General features: G+C 47.3%; 1 protein-coding gene and 1 pseudogene across 2 annotated transcripts; both read left to right on the top strand.

The window, feature by feature from the left end:
- Nucleotides 1–10,431: 10,431 nt before the first annotated feature.
- Nucleotides 10,432–11,289, top strand: LOC117314318 (uncharacterized protein C10orf143-like; annotated as a pseudogene).
- Nucleotides 11,290–17,319: 6,030 nt separating this feature from the next.
- On the top strand, nt 17,320–21,466 carry ANKRD33 (ankyrin repeat domain 33). 2 transcript variants are annotated; one of them, XM_004319739.2, is made up of 4 exons: nt 17,320–17,582; nt 17,770–17,910; nt 19,043–19,438; nt 19,633–21,466. In XM_004319739.2, exons 1-4 carry the CDS (start codon nt 17,414–17,416, stop codon nt 19,782–19,784), a joined length of 858 nt encoding a protein of 285 aa, XP_004319787.2. In that variant the 5' UTR covers nt 17,320–17,413; the 3' UTR covers nt 19,785–21,466. The 2 variants fall into 2 exon arrangements, with proteins under 2 accessions (XP_004319787.2, XP_073644760.1); XM_073788659.1 differs by adding an exon at nt 18,895–18,950 and having other exon boundaries at nt 17,770–17,938; nt 19,043–21,466.
- The last annotated feature ends 985 nt before the right edge of the window (nt 21,467–22,451 follow it).

Here is a 22,451-nt window from a genome sequence, read left to right as displayed (position 1 = left end):
GGGTCCGAAATCCAAGCTCGGGCCTTGGCAGGAGTTGACTCTGGAGGAAGGCAAGGGGCACCTTTTCTCACTGAGGGATGGAAGGAGCAAGCCTGGATTGCCCGTGCTTTAGGGCAGCGGACTGTGTGCCGGAGCGCAGATGGCTCGAGGTGGCCTGTGTGGGCCAGGGGCAGGGCCAGAGAGAACAGGAGGGCTCTCAAGACCCAGGACACAGCTCTACAAACTGGGCTTCCCTGGCCCTTTCTCTCTTCCCGAATTACTCTCCCATCCTTCCCTTGTCCAGCTCATTAGCAAAATTTGGCGCTTCTGTCTCTAAGCTGTATCTTGGATCAGACCCCGCCCCCAACCTCTCCAGCACGTAAGCCCCTATTACTCCTACTTCCTTGCACAGCTTCAGAGGTTTCTGTCTGCTCTGCTGGTTCCCCAACAGTCAACTCATACAGCTGCCAGGGGGGCGTTAAAAATACCAATCAGAAAACAAATCAGAGCATGTCACTCCCTGCTACACAGCCTCCATGGCTTCCTCTGGAAGAGAGCCCCAACTTCCCCCTGGCCCCTGCCTATGCCGACGTCTCCTCCAGCATGCCCCCCTCTGCCTAGGCACTGCTCACCCTGGCTGCCTTTCTGTTCCTTGAACTAGACAAGCTTTTCCCCACCTCTGGCCTTGGCCTTGCATGACCCTTTGCCTGGAACGCTCTGCTCAGCTCCTTCACAGGTACGTGACCTCCCCCATCAGCCCTGACCACAGTACTGAAGCAGCCCCACACCCATCTGCCTGATGTACTGTGTCCCTTAACCTCATCTGTGTCTTCCACAGGACTTACCGCTTTCTGTAACTATCTTCTTCATTCACTTGCTTTGTGGTCTGTTTCACCTACCAAAATGTCAGCTTCATGAATTCAGGTGTCTTTCTTGTTCTCTGCTAGCATGATGCCCAGCGCAAACCTAGAAGGTGCTCAGTATTTCCATACATTTCAGGAACGCGGGAGTCCCTGGGAAATGAACTGGACACTAGTCTATCTGGTCACTTAGGGGTCTACTCCCTGGGGGGGCCAGCTGCAAACCGCTGTGTTCACCCAAATGCCTCATATACGTGGGCAGGCCTGTGGTTTCCAGTCACGGTAATCTTAGCAGCCAACGCTTACTGAGCATTTACTATGTGCCAGGCGTTAGGTGCTTTACATGGCTTAATTAATTTAATTTGTATGACAAAGTACCTACTAATAGCCTCAGTTTACAAGTAGAGACACACAGACACACATGATGTGTGATCGTTCAGCAAACATGCACACTCATCATCAGCATTGGATTCATTAATTTTCATCGCACAATAGATGCGTGAGATGAGTAATATACGGTTGAAGCTGGGGCATTTAATAACTACCGCAGCAAGGTGGAACAGAACCAGGGAAGGGTCAGCATGGGGGCACAGAGCTAGTTTGGGCAAGTGAGTAGAAGAGGACGTTTAGGCCACAGCCTGTGCCCTTGCTCTGGGTCCCCACAGCACTCAGAGGTGCAGCTGTGATGCAGAGGCAAGGACCTGGGTCCTGGTGTTCTGCCCTCCGCCAAAGGGCAACCACTTACCTTCTCAGCGCCATATTAATGAAGCGTCGTGGGAGGCATACACAATACCTAACTCCCAGAGCCCTGGGCAGGATTACATTAAAAAATGCCCTAGGGGCTTCCCTGGTGGCGCAGTGGTTGAGAGTCCGCCTGCCGATGCAGGGGATGCGGGTTCGTGTCCCGGTCCGGGAGGATCCCACATGCCGCGGAGCGGCTGGGCCCGTGACCATGGCCGCTGAGCCTGCGCGTCCGGAGCCTGTGCCCCGCGACGGGAGAGGCCACAACAGTGAGAGGCCCGCTTACCGCAAAAAAAAAAAAAAAAAAGCCCTAACCTATAAGGGAAAAAAGTATCTGGAAAGAAAAAGAAAAGATATATATGTATGTATAACTGAATCACTTTACTGTATGCCTGAAACTAATACAACATTGTAAATCAACTATACTTCAATCAAAAAAAAAAAATTGCTTGTGGAAGTACTTCATCAGCTGCAGAGGACTTGCTGAGGAAAGAGATCAGGGTACAGGTTGCCAGCCTGAAAAACTGGGGTTAGAGCTACACTTTTGGCGCCTCTAAGTCACAGCCCGCTGTTGTGTGCTCCTCCAGGGCGGGCCAGGCTCTGCCTCTGTCCTCAACCTGGCACAGTTAGTAATCAATGAGTGTTTGTTGAGTGAATACACGTGTTTGTTGAGTGAATGCCTGGCTTGAGGGAATGACCAGGGGATGAGTAAGAGAGGGAAAATAAATACCGTGATGTATTGACACCCAAACTCAAAGATAGAGCGAACGGAGCAGGGACTAGAGACACCCTCTGCCCCTGAGCCTGTTTCTTCATCTGTCAAAAGCAGTGGAAAGGCTTGGCCCACCGTTCTCTCTGAGCTCCAGCGTGGATTAGATGAGATGCAGCAGGTCCATGGAGGCCCCCCTTTGCTGTCTATGCTGAGCTGAAGTGTCCCCTCCCCCGACATCCCTGTCCCCTGGAATTTATAGACTCTTCATTGTCCTGCACAAAGGCCTTCTTGGGGAGGAGATGGGGCGGGGGAGGAGACTGGTGAACTAAAAAGTCAGAGGCTGAGTAACAGCCAGCCACACCCGAGGCCCCATAAATCTGCCCTAGCTCCCTGTAAGATGGACTTCCTTTGCCTTCACCCCGAGCAGCTTGCAGGGCTCGGGCTGCTGGGATCAGTTCATCCTCCCAGCAGCTCTGGAGCCTCACCAAGGTGGAGGTGTGAGGGGCGTGAAGACCCTGCGAGTGGTGGGGGACTCCTACTGTTTTATCCCTCTGATGTCAGAAAGTCCTTTCCCCCATTTTGTTCCCCTCCCTTGCGCGCCCTGTAATTCTAGTCCACTGCTGTTGCTTCTGAGCAGAAAAGTGAGCGTTCCGTGGGTATTCTGAGTCCTGACCCCAGAAAACAGCCTCTTCCCCAACTCCGGCCTCTCAGGGAGAGAGGGTCGGGGCAGATGGCGCAAGGCTAACAGATGACATGGAAAACAGAATTCCTCAGATGTTCTGTCCCTCCATCTTCCCCCCAGAAGGGATGGCCTTCAAACTGGAAAGAGATAATGATATCAACTGGGAGGGTTGAGGAGGAGAGAAAGGGAAGCTACAGGGTACAAGGGACCGCAAACCAGCACGGAAAAGACCTGGCTTGGAAGCCCATCCCTGCCACTCACCAGCTGGGTGATCTCAAGCAGGTCCATTAACCTCTCAGAGTCTGTGTTTCTCCATTTATAAAATGGGTCGATGAAAGAACCCTGCCTTACCTTCTCACTGGCTTTTATGAAGATGATGTGGATTTTCCTCTTTGTAAAATGGGCTTTACAACTTGTGAAGGTGTAAAAATGTAACAGGTTACTTATAAACTGTGTCAGCACCTTAGTTGTTTGTAAAATTATTTTTTAAAGATTTTTTCTTACAACAAAATAAAATGGAGTAGAAAACATTAGAGCGTGCCACAATTACTGAAGCCTGCACGCCTAGAGCCCGTGCTCTGCAACAAGAGAAGCCACCGCAATGAGAAGCCCTCGCACCGCAACAAAGAGTAGCCCCTGCTCACAGCAACTAGAGAGAAGCCCATGCACAGCAACAAAGACCCAACACAGCCAAAAATAAATAAATTAATTAAAAAAACAAAACGAAAAAACATCACAGTGCATCATATAGAAAAAGGAAACATCACAGTGCATCACGTAGTTTTATAAAACTTTGCTTTTAGTTATACGTATGTTCCTGTGTCCTGAGGCTGAAGGTAGACGTGTTTACTGTGGGTGATGGTCAAAAAGTTTGAAACATTCCAAATGGAGGAGATTCTTTAGTGATATCTCGAGAAAGGAATAGTGGATGGATGGACTCTAACAACAAGAAATGCACCAGGGGGCTCCCCTGGTGGCGCAGTGGTTGAGAGTCCGCCTGCCGATGCAGGGGACGTGGGTTCGTGCCCCGGTCCGGGAGGATACCACATGCCGCGGAGCGGCTGGGCCCGTGAGCCATGGCCGCTGAGCCTGCGCGTCCGGAGCCTGTGCTCCGCAACGGGAGAGGCCACAACAGTGAGAGGTACCGCAAAAAAAAAAAAAAGAAATGCACCAGGTGAAACATATACGTAATTGGTGGTGGACTGTGGAACCCCAGGCTGGGAAGATGAGCCCTGAGAAGCTCAGTGTAACTGAGATTGGTGGCGATGGGGGGAGGGGCTTACTTGGGACCTATCTGCTCTCGGTGCGCGCAAGGAGGCTCTCTTTGCTCCGTAAGACGCCTGGGGCCTGAATCCTGAGGATGCTCACCCTGAACACCTGCTAAGCCGTGGACGCTGCTCCTTCAGCATGGTCCTGAGCTGAGCCAGCAAGAATCTCGAACTCCTGTGCCTGGACCCCTCCCCCCAAAAGTCCACTAAGAGTGCAGTAGGTATGGTGTAGTGTTGGGCAGGACCCCCCTGCCTGAACTTCACCCATGACCCTCATCCCCACCCCCACCCCCGGGGCCACAGTCTAGTGATGGTGAACTGGTCAGAGGGGGCCCTAAATCAATCCCAGGCTTCCCTGGTTGGCATTGAGTTACGAGCTGTGGGTTTTGTGATGTAGATCGTGGCTGGGGAGGAGGGGGCATGACCTATGGCAGGTCACACAGGACCCCCAGAAGGGGCCAGAGCTGGGGTCAGAGGCCATCTCCTCCATTCTCCGCCCTACCCTGCTGGGTACCATTCCTAGTCCTTAAGCTGGGTTGGGCCATTTCCCTACTGACCTCTGGCCCCAGCTGTACCTGCCACCAGACCTGTAGGATAGGAATAGGGCGGTTCATGCTGGAAAAAGATCCTGGAAGAAAGGAAGAGGATGAGATGAGAGGACACTTGGCTCCTGACGGGTGACTGGTTTGTGCTCCAAACTGGACCCAAGCGCTTTCTCAGCTCTTTATCTGAAGATGTGCCACTGTGCTCTCCCCCAAACTCCCTCTTTTTTTCTGATTGAATTCCACATGTCAAGACTCCTGCAAACCCCAGCCCGGAGGATTAGATGGCTGGAGATATGGCATGACAGTCAGAGAGCAAGATAGAGAGAGAATCCAGCCGGTGCTCCAAACAATGTGTATTATCAGGGCTTGAGAGAGAGAGTTAGAGGGGTCAAAAGATGGAAAGACCCAGACAGAAGGATGAGAAAGATCAAAAACTGAAAAGATGGCCAGACAGAAGGCAGTGACGAGAACTAAGCTGAAGAGAAACTGGAGTGGCAAGAAAAGAGCATTCTGGTAAACTCCTGTCAGACCCCAGCAGCTCAGAGATCAAAAGGAGGATAACCTGCACACTTCCTTCACGGTTAATCCTTGAGGCCGCCACACGGAGACTCCAGAAGGAAATGTACCTGACAGAAAGTTACCTGTATCACCCAGGATGTTATCCATTATTTGACACATTAACCAGCAACCTCCACTCCCCCCCTGCCGCAATCATCTCTATCAGCAAAGACATACACAGGAAGGGTCAAGACCCAGGCTGAGGAACTGAGCAGGGGTGGGGGAGGGACACAGAGGTCTCCCGAGGCCTGGACGGGGCACCTCCAAATGGGCATCGCTGCAGATGGAAGGTAAAAGAAAACTCATGAGACTTCTGGGTGCCCGGAGAAGTTGATGATTGATGACCTACAGAAATAATTCTCCTGTCCTTTGTGGTTTGCACCACAAATCGAACTCCACCACTCTCCTCCCCCTGTGCACTAGTCCTGCCAAGACCCTGCACCTGCCCCTGACCCCAGAACCCTCTGCTATAGCCTCCACTCTGTTGGGTGGGGATGCTCCCCCAATCCCTGCGCAGGGCTGCCACCTGCTGGCTGAGAGTGGCCTTTCAGAAACAAGACCCTTGCAGAGGCTGGGGGGTGGTGTGTACTGAACTGGCAGAAGCTTCTCAAGGCTTGCGGGAAGAGAATTTGAAAAGCAAAATGTGAAATCCCCTTTACCTCGCTAGATGTTCCTGGGGCCTCTCAGCACAAGTTAAAGGCTCCTATCCTTCTAGTACAGTCACTCCTGAATGGTGCTGAGGGGTTCTTCAGGCTGGAGGAGAGCCTCAGGAAATTCACATTTCCTGAGTGGCGGACCCTGTGCTAGAGGCAGGAGACAGAGGGACCAAGGTGAGGGAAATAGCCAAGTATGAGATTAATGATAACTAGTGTGAAAAGCACCAGAGCCAAAATATATGCCTGACACAAAGTAGGTTTCAATGAATAGTTATTGAGTGAATGAATGAATTTCTGAGATAGCACTGAGCAATGATGAACTCTGTACAGCAGAGGTTGTGGAGGAAGAGGAGGAAATAGGGAAATCTTTCTGATTCTTTTCTTTTCCCCTTTTGTTATCAAGTAGTAATTATCCTGGTGGAAGAGTCAAACATTAAAAAGCAAAATATGAAGGTCCCCTTTCATCTCATTCCTATCCCCCTCCTTAAGTGAATCACTGCCAACATTTTTAAAAAATATTTATTTATTTATTTGGTTGCACCGGGTCTTAGTTGTGGCAGGTGGGCTCCTTAGTTGTGCCTCGCAGGCTCCTTAGTTGTCGCTCCAGGGCTCCTTAGTTGTGGCATGCAAACTCTTAGTTGCAGCATGCACGTGGGATTTAGTTCCCTGACTACGGATCAAACCAGGGCCCCCTGCATTGGGAGCACTGAGTCATAACCACTGTGTCACCAGGGAAGTCCCCACTACTAACATTTTAATGAGCTTCATTCTTTACAGTAGTCCTCAACTTTGGCTGCACACTAGAATCACATGAGGAGATTTTTAAAATCCCCTTGCTCAAGTTGTGCCCCAGACCAATTACCTCAGAATCTCTGGGGTGCGTCCCAGGCATCACTATTTTTTCAAAAATATTTATTTATTTATTGGGCTGTGCCCGGTCTTAGTTTCAGCACTTGGATCTTTAGTTGTGGCATGCGAACTCTTAGTTGCGGCATGCATGTGGGACCTAGTTCCCCGACCAGATATTGAACCCAGGCCCCCTGTATTGGGAGCGTGGAGTCTTACCCACTGGACCACCAGGGAAGTCCCCAGGCATCACTATTTTTAAAACTCCTCAAGTGATTACACTGTGCAGCCAATGTTGAGAACTACTGTTTCAGGCCTTTCTATGCATTACTTACATATATGTAAGCAGCCAACTGTGCCCGGGTGCACACACACACGTGATATATATATTACATTGAGTTTTTCTTCTCAATTAACAACATTTCTCAGAGATATTTTCAGAGCAATCCATATGGATCTATCCTTTTTTTTGGCCATGCTGCACGGTATGTGGGATCTTAGTTCCCCGACCAGGGATCGAACCCGTGCCCCCTGCAGTGGACGTGTGGAACCCTAACCACTGGACTGCCAGGGAATTCCCCTATCTTTTTTTTTTTTTTTAAATGACGGCAAAATCTACACGTGCATATTTTCCCAAGCCCTTCCTCTACTGATGACCATTTAAGTGGTTTCTAAATTTTTTTACTAATACAAATAACACTGCAAAGTTATACACAGTATATCTTTGTTCACATATGCAAGTGCTGTTTTGGGAAAGATTTCTAAAATCAGAATTTCTGGATTAATGTGTATGTACATTTGTTATTTTGATAGACACTGTCAAAATGCTTTCCAAAAATACTAATTTGCATTCTTCCAACAGTGTAAGCATTTAATATTACTAGTGTTTAATTTTTGTTAAGCTGATGGTCCAGAGTAATATTGGTATTTCATTATTTTTTTAAAATATATTTATTTATTTTTGGCTGCGTTGGGTCTTCGTTGTTGCGCGTGGGCTTTCTGTAGTTGTGGCGAGCGGGGGCTACTCTTCGTTGCCGTGCGTGGGCTTCTCATTGCGGTGGCTTCTCTTGCTGCAGAGCACGGGTTCTAGGCGTGCGAGCTTCAGTGGTTGTGGCACGTGGGCCCAGAAGTTGTGGCTCACGGGCTGTAGAGCGCAGGCTCAGTAGTTGTGGCGCACAGGCTTAGTTGCTCTGCGGCGTGTGGGATCTTCCCAGACCAGGGCTCGAACCCGTGTCCCCTGCATTGGCAGGCGGATTCTTAACCACTGTGCCACCAGGGAAGTCCCCATTAATTTGCCTTTTCCTGCTTACTTGTGAGATGAAGTATCTTTTCATATATTTATTTTGGCCATTTGTATTTCTTCTATGAATTAATTACCACGTCTTTTGCCCATTTTCCTATTAGGTTGATTTTTAATTATGATTAGAGGAAATTTTATTTCCAATAATATGACTGGCTAGACTCTGGACTAATCTTTCGGAGTAAAACAGTAAAAATGCAAGTTAAAATACAAATTATTTTAAAAGCATTGAAGAGTTGGCCAGATAGCAAGAATTGATTAGGTTAAAATCTAAGGGAAGGCAGAAACTCAGGGAAACAGAACAAAGAATATACTTTAGCTTGAGCTGTTGAATTAGGCAAACTTGAGCTTCAATTTCCATAGCCTTGAAGTTTTCTGAAGACAGAATCAAGGTGAGGAATTTCATAGACGATTTCTGTAAAAAGCTAGGAGTCCAGGGCTTCCCTGGTGGTGCAGTGGTTGAGAGTCCACCTGCCGATGCAGGGGACATGGGTTCGTGCCCCGGTCCGGGAAGATCCCACGTGCCACGGAGCGGCTGGGCCCATGAGCCATGGCCGCTGAGCCTGCGCGTCCGGAGCCTATGCTCCGCAGCAGGAGAGGCCACAACAGTGAGAGGCCCGCATACCGCAAAAAAAATTAAAAAAAAGAAAAAAGAAAACTACAGCCTGGTTGATTTCACTGGGAAGAGTAACAAATATTAAGGAACAAATAATCATGATCCCCTCACAGACTCTTCCAGAAAAGAGAGAATGAGAGAATACTTCTCAACTTACTATATGAGCCTATTTTATGACTTATTATTTTATGATATCAAAACCTGACAAGGGTGATAAAAAGTGAGAATTAGAGGCCAATTACATCCATGAATATAGGTGCAAAAATCCAAAAGCATTTATAGATAAATTATTAAAATCAATAAGAAAGTTTAGAAAGCTTGTTGCATATAAAATTAATATGCAAAATATATTCTATTCGAATAAAACATAAAATATAAAATAGAATGTAAAAATAATATATAGAAATATAGAATATAGGAATAAGCAGTTAGAAAATATTAATAAAATTAATAAAAGGATACTATTTACCTACCATCAGAATGTATGTAGGAAAAAATCTATCAAAACATGTACAATATAAAATGTTCTATTAGTCAACCACATATCAGTACTTCAACACACACAAAAAGTTGATTTCTCACTCTCATTCACTCAAAACCTGCCATGTGTCTGGATGATTATCCAGGTAGCAATTTGGTAATTCAGGTTGCTTTGATCCTGTGGCTCCACCATCTTGCCACGAGGCATCCTCTGCCATCACCAAGGCAGGAAAAAAGCTGCTGGAGGGTCTTACGTTAGCAAGTGAATGCACAGGCTCAAAAGGGACATTGTCGATTCCACTCACAACCTATTAGACAAATTAACCACACAACCTCGCTTAGTTGCAAGAGAGCTGGGGAAGTATAATCCTCCATATGTCTGGAAGAGATAGAAGAATTGAATACGGGTGGGCACAATAAGTCTCTAGCACAGACCTTTAGGGAGAAAACTATAAAATATTGAAGACATTAAAGAAATCTAAATAAACAGAAGATAGACCGTGTTTAAGGATTAGAAGATTCAATATTACAGAGGTATCCGTTTTCTTTAAATTGATCTACAGATTAAATAGAAGAGTCTCTTATAGGGTCACAGACAGGTGTTCATTGCAAAGCTGGAGTCACCTGAAGGCTCAACTAGGCTGGATGCCTAAGGTGGCTCACTCCCATGATGCTGTTGATGCCGGCTGGAGGCTGGAAACTCAGCTGGGGCTGTCAACTATAGCACCTACAAGCTGGACTTCTCATAGCATGGTGGCTGTATCCTGAGAGGGAATAACTTGAGAGAGTGTCTGGAGAGTGACTTCCAAGGGGGAAGCTGAAAGGTTTTTGGTGATCCAGCTTCAGATGTCACACAGCATCACTTCTGCCATGAGCCCCTAAGACCAGCCAGGTTCAAGGGAAAGGTAAATAGAACACCTCCCAGTAGGAGAAGTGTCAAAGGATTTGTGGCCGTCTTCTGTCTGTCACATTTGACAAACATTCAAAATACCAATAGTTCAAAGGACCAAGAGTAGTCAAGACATTGTTAAAGGAGAAAAAGAAAGTGGGAATACTTGCTTTGGCAGACACCGTGATTCCTTTTAAAGCTTCAGTAATTAGGACAGTGTGATTTGGGCCCAGGTATAGACAAATAAACCAGGTGCCTTCTCTGTAGTTCCTTCATCTTTAACATATGGCTTCTGCCTCATGGTCCTAGATGATTGCTTTAGCGCCAGCTATAACATCTGCAGCCAGAAGGCAAGATGGTGAAGATGAGAAGAACACACTCCCATCGCATTAAAGATACTTCTAGAAACTGAGCATACCATCTGCACTTACAAAGAGTCAATTTAGGCCAGAGCTTAATCACATAGTCATACTCAATGCAAGGATGGCTAGAAAATGTACTCTCTAGTTGGGTAGCCTGCGTCCAGCGAGAGAATTCTGTTACATACAGTCCACAAACATATGAAGAGATGTGCAACAATATTAGTTATTAGGGAAATGCAAATCAAGACCATAATGAGATACCACTTCACATCCTTCTAACTGGCAAAAATTAGAAGCCTGACAACACAAGAGTGGAAGAAGATGCACAGGGTCTTTTACGTTTACTGGGTTCGGTTATAAATGGTACAAACAATTTGGAAAACAAGTTTGCATTATCTCCTAAAATTGTATAATTAAATGATTTTTGACTCAGCAATTCCACTCCTAGAATACTCTTGCATACACAATCATGCAAGAGCGTTTGATGAGAGGCTGGGCGGACTCAGGCCTGGGGCAGCGTGGACACTCTGGCCCCGGTCCGGTGGCGACGGCAGAGGCCAGAGGAGCTGCAGATTCCGGGGAACTGGAAAATGGCCTGCAGGAGATTGGAGGCAGCTGCACAGGAGCAGGGCTGCCCCCAGGTGAAGGCGAGCACCCTGGAATCCTGGAGCCGGGAGGAGCACGAAGGACAGACAGTGGCCAGGGGAGACCAAGCGTGGGGATTCCTCGGCTCAGCCTTGCTCCAGATGCACTGCGGGGGAATCTGGACATTTTAACCATACAGAGAATTGTTAGAAGATGCAAGTTGAAAAAGGAAGATTCCAACTGTGGTTTGGAACCCTCGTGTGCCAGCAAATGTAAAACTCTCATGGACGGAGGTGGGTGCCCACCTGTTCAAATAGCAGCCCGGTTTGTCCTCTCCGCCAGGTACTCCCATGGGCCTCTGCGCCAGAGCCAGGAGGATCCCGTCACTTCAGAAGAGCCTCCACATGTTATTACTCACCAGGCCTCCTTTCAAATGCATCTTGCCTGAGAAGATCAATTGCATTATTTAAAAGTTTAAGAAAATTCAGTATCAAACATCCTGTGAGGTTTGAGAATCCTGTGGCTTATGGACCCATAACTAGATGTAGCCCTGCTTTATGCTTTTCCATTGTTTTACGGATGTATCCAGGGCTATGTACTCTTTTTAAACGAAAAGCCTTATTTTTATATTTAAAATGCACTGTAATCTTCAACTGAATTTTACTAAATGCTAGTACCCAGTCTGTTCTGTGTGAGTCCCTAACTGAAGTTATCAGGCACAGGACCACTTTTATATTAAAATGGAAATTTCTCATTAAAAAAAGAAGAGTGTTTGGGACTTCCCTGGCGGTCCCGTGGTTAAGACTCCGCGTTTCCACTACAGGGGGGCGCGGGTTCGATCCCTAGTCGGGTAACTAAGATCTTGCATACCTCCATGCTGGATCAGAAAAAAAAAAAAGAAGAGTGTTCATAGCTGCACAATTTATAGTGGCAGAAACTTGGAAGCCCCCCAAATATCCATCAATAAAGCAGCGTGATAACTGTGGTATATTCACACAATGGAGTGAATATACACATAGCAACAAAGATGCCCGGACTGTAGCACCACACGACAATATGAACGAACCTTAGCAATGTTATTCAGTGATAAAAGTAGACAGCAGAAGGCTACGTACAGCATTTACGTCCTTTAAGCTAAAATACTAGAATTATATATGGGTAATATACATAATATATATGCTTTGAAGGAATACCTAAAGATGCAATAAAACAATATATAAAGGAACAAAACAAAGGGCATGAGATTCAGGATTAGAGCTGCCTTGGGTGGGGAGAGGCAGGGGTTACATTGGGAAAATCACGTAGTGTATTGTCAAGTTCAAGCTTTCATTTGGAGGTGGTATTACGGGTATTTATTGCCGTGTTAACAATAATTAACTAATTAATAAGCTAAATAAAAGCAGACTATACAGGCACCAATAATGAGAACGGGGGATTGCGATTAATCTGATCCAGCATATATGAGGTCTAAGAAAGAGAAAGAAAAAATTAACTCTACGTCAACAGCAAAACAAAAACAAAAATATGAGACTTTAATTACAATAGCAAGAAAAACTATAAAGAATCTAGGAATCAACCTAACAATGAATGTATAAGACCTTGCTGGAGAAAATTTAACACTATTGAAGAACATAAAGGAAAACCTGGAAAATGGATATATACCGTGTTTGTGGAGGAGAAAATTTAACATTGTGAGGCAGTCAACTTTCTCCAAATTAATCTATAAATTCAATGCAATTCCTATCAAAATGCCAGCAAATTTTTTCTAAAGAGTTCAACAAACTTATTTGCAATTTTTTTTTTTTTTGGCCATGTTGGGTCTTCGTTGCTGCACGCGGGCTTTCTCTAGTTGTGGCGAGCAGGGGCTATTCTTTGTGGCGGTGCACAGGCTTCTCATTGCGGTGGCTTCTCTTGTTGCGGAGCACCAGCTCTAGGCGTGCAGGCTTCAGCAGTTGTGGCACGCGGGCTCAGTAGTTGTGGCACATGGGCTTAGTTGCTCCACGGCATGTGAGATCTTCCCAGACCAGGGCTTGAACCCGTGTCCCCTGCGTTGGCAGGCAGATTCTTGACCACTGCGCCACCAGGGAAGTCCTGCAATTTTATATGAAAGAATAAAAATCAATTTTGAAAAAGAAGATGAAATATGGAGAACTCACCCTATCAGGTAGTCAGACATACTACAAAGCTGGAGTAATAAAATCAGTGTTGCATCAGCACTGGAACAGTCTAGTAAAATGATATAAGAACTCAAACACAACATAAAACACTAAAGAAAATTTGAAGTTTATATATGATAAAGATGATGCTACAAATCAGGGGAAAGAGAATTGTTTAATAGATGGGGTTACTTCACTAGTTGGAGAAACGACTGGATCTTGTATTAGTCTGTTTGAGCTGCCATAACAAAATACCACAGACTGGGAAGCTTAAACCATAGAAATCTATTTTCTCACTGTTCTGGAGGCTGGAAGTCCAAGATCAAGATGCCAGCAGGGTTGGTTTCTGGTGAGAGCTCTCTCCTTGGCTTGTCGATGGCCTCTTCTCACTGTATCCTCACATGGTCTTTCCACTGTGCTCACACAGGGGTGGGGGAAGGGAGGAGAGAAAAAGAGAAAGACAGCGTGCTCTGGTGTCTCTCCCTTTTCTAAAAGGACAGCAGTCCTATTGGATTAGGGCCCCCATGAACTCACTTAGTCTTAAGTACCTCCATAATATCACTGTCTCCAAATACAGCCACATTGGGGGTTAAGCCTTCCACATAAGAATTGTAGGGGGACACAATTCAGTTCATAACAGCTCTCTTCCTCACACCATATATAAAAGTAAATTCCAGATGGATTAAAAACTAAATATTAAAAATAAAACTGCAAGAGTAATGAGAGATGAAGATCCTTGTGATCTTGGAGTGGGAAATTCTTCTTAAGCAAGGCCCCAAAGCACAAAGTATAAGGAGATTTTTTATGAATTTAACCACATCAAAATTCAGGATTTCTTTCGATGAAGTTCACCACAGATAAAGCTAACAGAAAGGTTTATGCTACAGTTGCCACCTTTAAAACCCATCTGACAATGGGTGTATTATCTAGAATATTAAAAGGAATTCCTGAAAACTCAATAAGAAAAAGACAGGAAATTCTAATAGAACATTGGACCCAGGCTATGAACAGGTGATTCACAGGAGGGGAAACAAGAACGACTATCAGGTATGTGGAGAGATGCTCACCTTGTTGATAACAAGAAAAATCCAATGTAAGATAGCAATAGCCCCTTATAGTTCTGTACCATCAGATTGACAAACATTAGAAGGCCGAATAAGTACGAGGGTTTGTAATGATTTGGGAGACTTTTATGCACTGTTGGTGGGTGCACTGCAAAATAGGGAGCAATCCGACAGTACCTGGTCAATAAGTATGTATGTTCCCTAGGACCTAGCAGTCTCAGAGATGCTCTCTTTCAGGTCTACAACTAGATATGTACAAGGATGCTCACTGCGGCATTCCTTGCAATGGCATGAAGTTGGAGGCAACATGGGTGTTCATCACTGGAAGAGTAGGTAAGTAAAATGTGGTGGATGCACACTATGGAATTCTATTCAGCAGGAATAAGAGGGAAGAAAGAAAGAGGTTAAAAGGTACACCTCACATATTTTATCAAGAGAGCAAAGATTCACCCATCAGACTGCTGCTTGCATTTCATTGGCCAAAATTGTGTCACCTGGTCACACCAAACTATAATAAAAGGTGACTAGAGAGAAGGGAGGTTATGGACAGGGATTCTATCATCTCATCAGTGATTTCTGACACATAACCTGGTAGATTTCTTCTAACTGCTGCATAGAGTCCATAGTGTGCACTCACCACATTTTACTGTGATGGCTACAGGTACAGCAGTCATCTTGTGACCATGAGGAAAAGTCAAGAGACTCCTAGAGAAGGCCCTGACAACATAGAGTCAACACCAACAGCTTCTTATGCCTGGACTTTTTATCCCGTATGAAGAATAAACCTCTATTTGTTTAAGCCACATGTGTCAGTTAGGGTTCAATTGCAGACAACAGAAATAAATCTGGCTAGTTTAAATGGAGAAGCAGGCTCTAGGTCCTGGAACAACTCCCGGCTTTGGGAGGCATGTGACCTCTGCCTATGATGGGGAAAACAACAGTCACTACTACAGGAAGCTGATGAATCAGGAAGCTGCTCACCAGGACCCTCCTGCATCTGTCATGACCTGTGACAGCAAAACGGATGTCCCATGCTACTTAGTTCTATTCCAGACTTATGCCTCACGCAAGAGCAGGACCTAAACCACAGATTCCTAGCTCACAAGAACCTGGGAGGTGTCATTTTAGCTTTCCAGCTTCTGTAGTTTTGGATGGATGTTGAACTGCCAGAATGTGGCAGCCACCAACACCACTGAGGTCAGCTTTTGGTTACTTACAACCAAAGGCACTCATGACTGGCGCGCTGCACAGAACGCAGCAAGGCCAGATCCCCAAAACATAACGCTGAGTAAAAGGAACAAACACGATGAGCTCTGTAGCACAATCTAAGGTGTTACTTAAGACGGACACAAATCAACACTACCTTTTTCAATGAAATGTACATTTTCAAGGATATATGTGTCAATTGGTAAAGGAAAGGAGGAGGATGGGCTGTGGGGATCAGGGATGAAAGAGATAAACCAAATGAAGTAAAATAAAACAAGAGAGAGATCTTGTACAGTCTGATAGTGGGAATGATATAAATAGAGCAATATGATTGGCTCCATTTTCTACACCTGAGGTCCAAACCCAATTCATTAAGTTTGATATTTAATAGTAATTTAACTTAAAGAATACTTTAATAATAATTTATTAATTTAATAAATAATTGTAAATAAATGGTTTAATTTAAATGATTTAAGTATTAACACAATTTAAATATTTCATATTTAATTTACCACACCAGATTAATCCATTAAACTTAATATATCTTGATTTTTGTACCCCTAATTAAGCAATTCTTTATACTTTAATTTTCCCAGAACCTCAAAAAATAGATTCAGGTGACCCCTGGCACCCCACCTCCGTCCCAGTCCCTATTTAGTGAGATGTCTTCACCTGCACTCTCTCCCACCCCACCCCCACCGCCTCACCAAGCCCTGCTCCACCAAGGAGGAAGGGACTTCAGCTTTGGGGGCCGAGTTCCGAAACCTGGCAACGCTTCCATGGTCGAAGGGTCTGGTTCTACGGCAGCTAGTCTCCCCAGAAGGCCGAAGGTGAGCGCGTCGGCAGAGAGGCGGGTCTTACTCTCAGAGCCGCCTCCGCGGGGGAGGAGCCGCCCTGACTCGGGCCCCGCCCACCCCGGCCAGGCTCTTGGGGCGCGTGTTGGTCGGCTTGGAGAGGAGAGCAGCGTCCCCGCCCGCCCCCCGATCCCTAACAAGCCCGGCTTGATCCGGCTCAGCCCCGAGGTGTCTGAGGCAGCTTTTTCTGTTAAGTCGCGCCATCTGTTACCTGCGTTGCTTCCTGGGGCTGTTAGTCCACCTCGAGACACTCCAGAGACCCGGTGTGTGTGCTCCCAGGAGTCTGGGGGGATGCTGTGGGCTCCAGGCTGGGCCCCAGCAATGACTGCCTCCTAGGGACCCTCCAAACCCCAGGTAAGGTCCCATGGGAAAGAGAAGACCGCCTCTCTTCCTTGACTCTCGCTAGGACCCTCACTTGCAGTGAACGACTTCGGCCCTCTTAGGGCTCTTGCCCTTCGGCCTCCCTGCCAGGGGCTTGTCCTCTCTCCAAGGTGGATGCGACGGGAGACTCCAGCGGGCAAAAGCTCTCCCCAGGGCCAGCTGCTGGGACCCCTCCCGGAATCCAGGGAGACTGTTCCCTTCATTCTGTGTTATAGATGCCAACTGCGTGAGGAGGGGAGACTCACCTTCTTGCCCCCAGGATGGAAGAGGAGGAACTGACACTGCAGAAGGGAGGGCTGGACGTTGCTGAGACCCTGTCCTGCCCCGACCACGAGACCTTTACCCCAAGCTGCGTGCTGGGCGCCCTGTACTGGGCCTGTTTCCACAATGACACTGCCCAGCTCCAAGCCATGCTGGACGATGGGGTCTCCCCAGAGGAGGCCACCCAGGTGGACAGCAATGGGAGGGTGAGCTACCCTGGGTGCTTCACAGGCCAGCAGGGGGCGCTCTGTGTCCTCACCACGCCACACTCGTCCTTAGAGAGTCTCAGGGTCAACAGCCACAGCCTGGGTCCTCAGGAGGAAGGGAGTGGGTGAGAGTGGGTCTTCACAGGGGCTGGAGCATCTCTGGGACAGTTGTGGGGTAGAAGGCACAGGGCCCCCGCAAGGAGCTCATGGAGGAAAGCACCGGGGCTGAGCTGTCCCTCCCCCAGACAGGCCTCATGGTCGCATGCTACCACGGCTTCCAAAGTGTTGTGGCCCTGCTCAGCCGCTGTCCTTTCCTGGATGTGAACCAGCAGGACAAAGAAGGAGACACAGCCCTCATGCTGGCTGCCCAAGCAGGTGAGAGGCTGCTAACCCCACCCTTTACCAAACCCCATCACCCCCCCACCCCAGACCCGGCCACAGTCCCACACTCTTTGCACCGACGTTCTCCCACCCCAGATGCTGCCTTGTTGGGGGGAGGGTGGGTTTGGGGCTTTGTCATCCCTTTCTTGGGTAGCTAAGCTCTGCCCTTGGTGCCCTGCAGGCCATGTGCCTCTGGTGAGTCTCCTGATCAACTACTATGCTGGCCTTGACCTGGAGCGCCGGGACCAGCGGGGGCTCACTGCGCTGATGAAGGCCGCCATGCGGGACCGCTCTGAATGCGTGGCTGCCCTCCTCATGGCAGGTGCATGGGGCCTGAACCAGGATGTGTGGTCTCCAGTCCGTCCCCCACGCCTCCCCACCAGACACTAAATCAGCTGTCATAGTTGCAATGAGGAGAGAGGTGGAGATGGAAGATCAATCCAGGCTGACTTCCTGGAGGAGGGGAGTGTGCTGGCGCTTCTCACAAGCAACAAAGTCCAGCTATTGATAGCTCTATTTGCATTGCGAATGGCGGTCCCAGAAAAGAAAGCTTGGGAGGATAACCTAGACCAGCTGGAGAACCTAATACAAAGAAGGCTGGTAACTGGAACCAGACTCCTAAGTTCTCATCCCGGCTCTGCCCCCAGCTGAGTGACCGTGGGCAAACAGCTTCCCTCTCTGGGTCTCACCAGTGTAAGATGAGAGTGATGGCTTTCTCTGGGCTGATTTCCAGCTCTGACGAGCCAGGGTTCCAGAAATGCAGTGATGGGTAGTTGAGACGTGTGGCCGTGTAGAGTTGTTCTGGGGTGAAGTCCACACTGTCTGTGGAGTCTCGGGCCCTCATTACTCCCTGAGGTGGGGCTGCCCTCTGTTGTTCACTCTGGGGGACCCCAGCCTCCAGCTTTTCCCTTTCCCATCCCGTCACACTGGGTTTGGGGTGAGAAGGGAGGAAGCTCTACACCCCCTCCTTTGTCTCAGAGTGACTGCCACTCCCCTGGCGCCCAGGATTAGGGGTGTGTGGTGGTGCAGAGAAGAACCAGGAGTGGGAACCATGAGAATCCCCGCTCCACCTGCTCTGGAGGGTACAGCTCGCTCCCCACCCATCCTGGGCAAACGTCACACCAGCCCTCTGGTCAGTGCCTTGGCTCAGGAGGTCTCTTCTTCTCCAGCTTTGGAGATACCCGCCCCCCCCGACACACACACAGTAGGTCTCTGTGAAGTCTTTTCCCCTCGCTGGACTCCAATTTCTCTATCAGTCCTAAACCGGAAGTTGGGATCTGGGACTGGGACTGTCTCTGGGCTGTAGCCACAGAGGGGCCCCAGCTTCCAGCTGCAACAGGACGGGACTCTGTGGCTTTGCATGTAACCCCAATCAGTCCTGCTGCTAAAGAATCTGCCCTTCTGCAAGTCACCAATCCCTGTCCTACCCCATGTCACCCCGTCCCTGTCCCCAGGTGCCGACCTGACTGCAGTGGATCCTGTCAGGGGCAAGACAGCCCTGGAGTGGGCATTTCTGACCGACAGCTTCGACACGGTGCAAAGGATCCAGCAGCTGCTGCGGCGGCCCCAAGTGGAGCAGCTCAGCCATCATTACCAGCCTGAGTGGCCAGCCTTGCCCGGGCTTGTGGCACAGGCCCAGGCTCAGGCCGCCCCGTCTTTCCTAGAACGACTTCAGGCCACCTTGAGCCTCCCCTTCGCGCAGTCTCCTCAGGAGGGGGGTGTCCTGGACCACCTTGTGACCGTCACGACCAGCCTGGCGAGTCCTTTCCTCACCACTGCCTGCCACACCCTGTGCCCTGACCACCCACCTGCACTGGGCACTCGAAGCAAGTCTGTGCCAGAGCTGCTAGGCACTGCCCCGCCCCCTCCCCCAGTACCCCAACTCCCCCAGGAAGTCCCTGGCCCCCGGGTCTTCATCCCCTACCAGAGCCCTCAGGGTGTACTGAGCATGTGCCATCAGTGGCTCCAGCCCAGAGATAGTACCAGCCCCAGGCCCCGAGCCCCTAAGATCCTCCTCTCCAAGGCACCCTCATCTGGCGTTCAGTGGAAGCCAGAGCCCAGGTCTGCAGGGAATCGAAGGCTGTCCCTTCCTGTCTGGAGATACCAGGAGCTCAGGATGGAGAGGAGGAGGCAGGAGGAGGCCAGGCTGGCACAGAGCCAGGGGACGAAGGGATAGGCCGGGCTGGGACTAGGTAATCAGGCCCCTCCCTGAGGCTCCTTTGCCCTCTAGAGCCCCTTCTGCCTTCCCATCCACCTCTGTCTAAGTGACTGTACTCTCAGCCTGTGTACAAGGTTATTCATACAGCATTGTTTGCAACAGTAAAAGGGTGGAAACAGCCTAGGTGTCCATCAAAAGGGGACTGGCTAAATTGATTCTGAGTGTAAATACTGCACACCCGTATGATGTATTCTATACAGTGGCAAAACAAGAGTAAGGAAGCTCTTTATGTTCTCATGTGAAACTATCTTCAAGATGTATTAAGTGAAAAAAACCCCCAAACAAGGGGTGGAACAGTGTGTATGGCATGCTACTATCTGTCAAAGTACAATCCGCACCAAGATAAACTCGACTAATACAGATATGTAGTGAGTACCAAGATTTATTAACTACTTAATGAGCAAACCAGCCGGATGGATCAAAGGAAGAAATGAAAAACTATTAGAGACATTCAGGGGAAAAAAGAATGCTTGAATAAGATTGCAAAGATAGATACAAAAATATCAATTCCTACCTGGCAATAAAACCATAACTGTTTTTTTTTCTTACCAGACAAAAATAATTTGCTATTTATCAATCTTCTACAAGTTAACCTCTTAACTTTACAGTCTGCGCACTAATCAATAGTAAATCGTATAGCAAACTTAGTTACTTCCCCTGAATGACCCATAGGTGGGGTTATTAGCCAATGATCTAAAATATCTTTGAAAGGGCACTCAGTGATTTTTTGGTGTGCCTTATTTACAAGTTTTGGGTATTTTTTCTTAACATATTTGTTGCATAGATATGTTTGCTTGCTTATTTGTGATAATGAAAGCAACCACTTGTAAGGTGCTTACTATATTCATTAATACATTTAACTCTCCCAATAATCCAATGGGGATTTTATCTTTGAGGACACAGGGTACAGAGAGGGTTAGGAATTGCCCAGGTTCACACAGCTAGAAACGGACAGAGATCAAGATTGAGAGCCAGCCATTCCAGTTGTAGGGGCCAGACTCTTAACACCAAGCCATGCTGCCTCACAGCCCCTTTCTGGAAAGAGACATGACAGTATTTTAGGGAAGAACACTGAGCAGCTGATGAAGGGTGGGAGGGAGACTTTTCACTAAGTATCTTCTTGAAACTTTAGGCCTTTTTAAAAAATAAACTGAATTTTTTCAAACAGTCGTAGATTTACAGAAAAGTTGTGAAGGTCATGCAGAGAGTTTGCATGTACCCCATACCCAGTGTCCTCTTTTATTAACATGAGTGTAGTACATTTGTTACAATTAATGAACGAATGTTAATACATTACTATTAATAAAATCCATTCTTAATTCAGGTTTCCTTAGTTTTTTCCTAATATCCTTTTTCTGTCTAGAATTCCTTTCAGGACACCACATTACATTTAGTCATCATGTTTCCATAGATTCCTCTCGAATGTGACAGTTTTCTCAGGTTTTCCTTGTTTCTGATGACCTAGACAGTTTTGAGGAGGGTTGGTCAGATATTTTGTAGACTGTCCCTCAGGTGGGATTTGTCTGATGTTTTTCTGAAGAGATGAGGGTTATGGGTTTTGGGGAGGAAGATGTACCATTCTCCTCACATCATATTCAGGGTACCTCCTACGCACATGACTTGATCACCTGGCTGAGGTGGTGTTTGTCAGGTTTCTCCACTGTTATGTTCCTCTTTTTACCCCCTTTCTATATTGCACTCTTCAGAAGGAAGTCATTATATGAAGCCCACACTTAAGGAGTGGGCAGTTATACTTCGTCTCCTTGGGGGTGGAGTCTCTACATAAATTATTTGGAATTCTGTACAGAATGCTTCAACTTTTTAGTCAAGTATTACCAAATTTTGAAAGACTTGAAAATAAATCTGCTCTTGTGTCCATCAAAAGATGAATGCATAAAGAAGATGTGTTATATATATACATATACACACACACAATGGAATACTACTCGGCCATAAAAATAAAATTTTGCCATTTGCAACAACATGGACGGACTTGGAGGGCATTATGCTAAGTGAGATAAATCAGACAGAGAAAGACAAACACTGCATGATATCACTTACTTGTGGAATCTTAAAAAGTAAAACAAACTAGTGAATATAACAAAAAAGAAACAGACTCACAGATATAGAGAAAAAACTAGTGGCTACCTGTGGGGAGAGGGAAGGCGGAGGAGCAAGATAGGGTTAGGGGATTAAGAGGTACATACTACCATGTATAAAATAAATAAGGGCTTCCCTGGTGGCGCAGTGGTTGGGAGTCCGCCTGCCGATGCAGGGGACACGGGTTTGTGCCCCGGTCCGGGAAGATCCCACATGCCGCGGAGCGGCTGGGCCCGTGAGCCATGGCCGCTGAGCCTGGGCGTCCGGAGCCTGTGCTCCGCAACAGGAGAGGCCACAGCAGTGAGAGGCCCACGTACCGCAAAACAAAAACAAAAACAAAACAAAACAAAAAAAATAAATAAGCTACAAGGATATATTGTACAACACAGGGAATATAGCCAGTACTTTATAATAACTGTAAATGGGATATAACCTTTAAAATTGTGGATTACTATGTCCTACAACTGAAATTGATATAATATTGTAATCAACTATACCTCAGTTAAAAATAAATAAGTAAAACACATCTGTTCTTTGAATAGAGG

Source organism: Tursiops truncatus, chromosome 11 (assembly GCF_011762595.2).
Source record: "Tursiops truncatus isolate mTurTru1 chromosome 11, mTurTru1.mat.Y, whole genome shotgun sequence".
In the NCBI taxonomy this organism is placed as follows: Eukaryota; Metazoa; Chordata; class Mammalia; order Artiodactyla; family Delphinidae; genus Tursiops; species Tursiops truncatus.
This window is presented reverse-complemented; position numbering and strand designations above follow the sequence as displayed.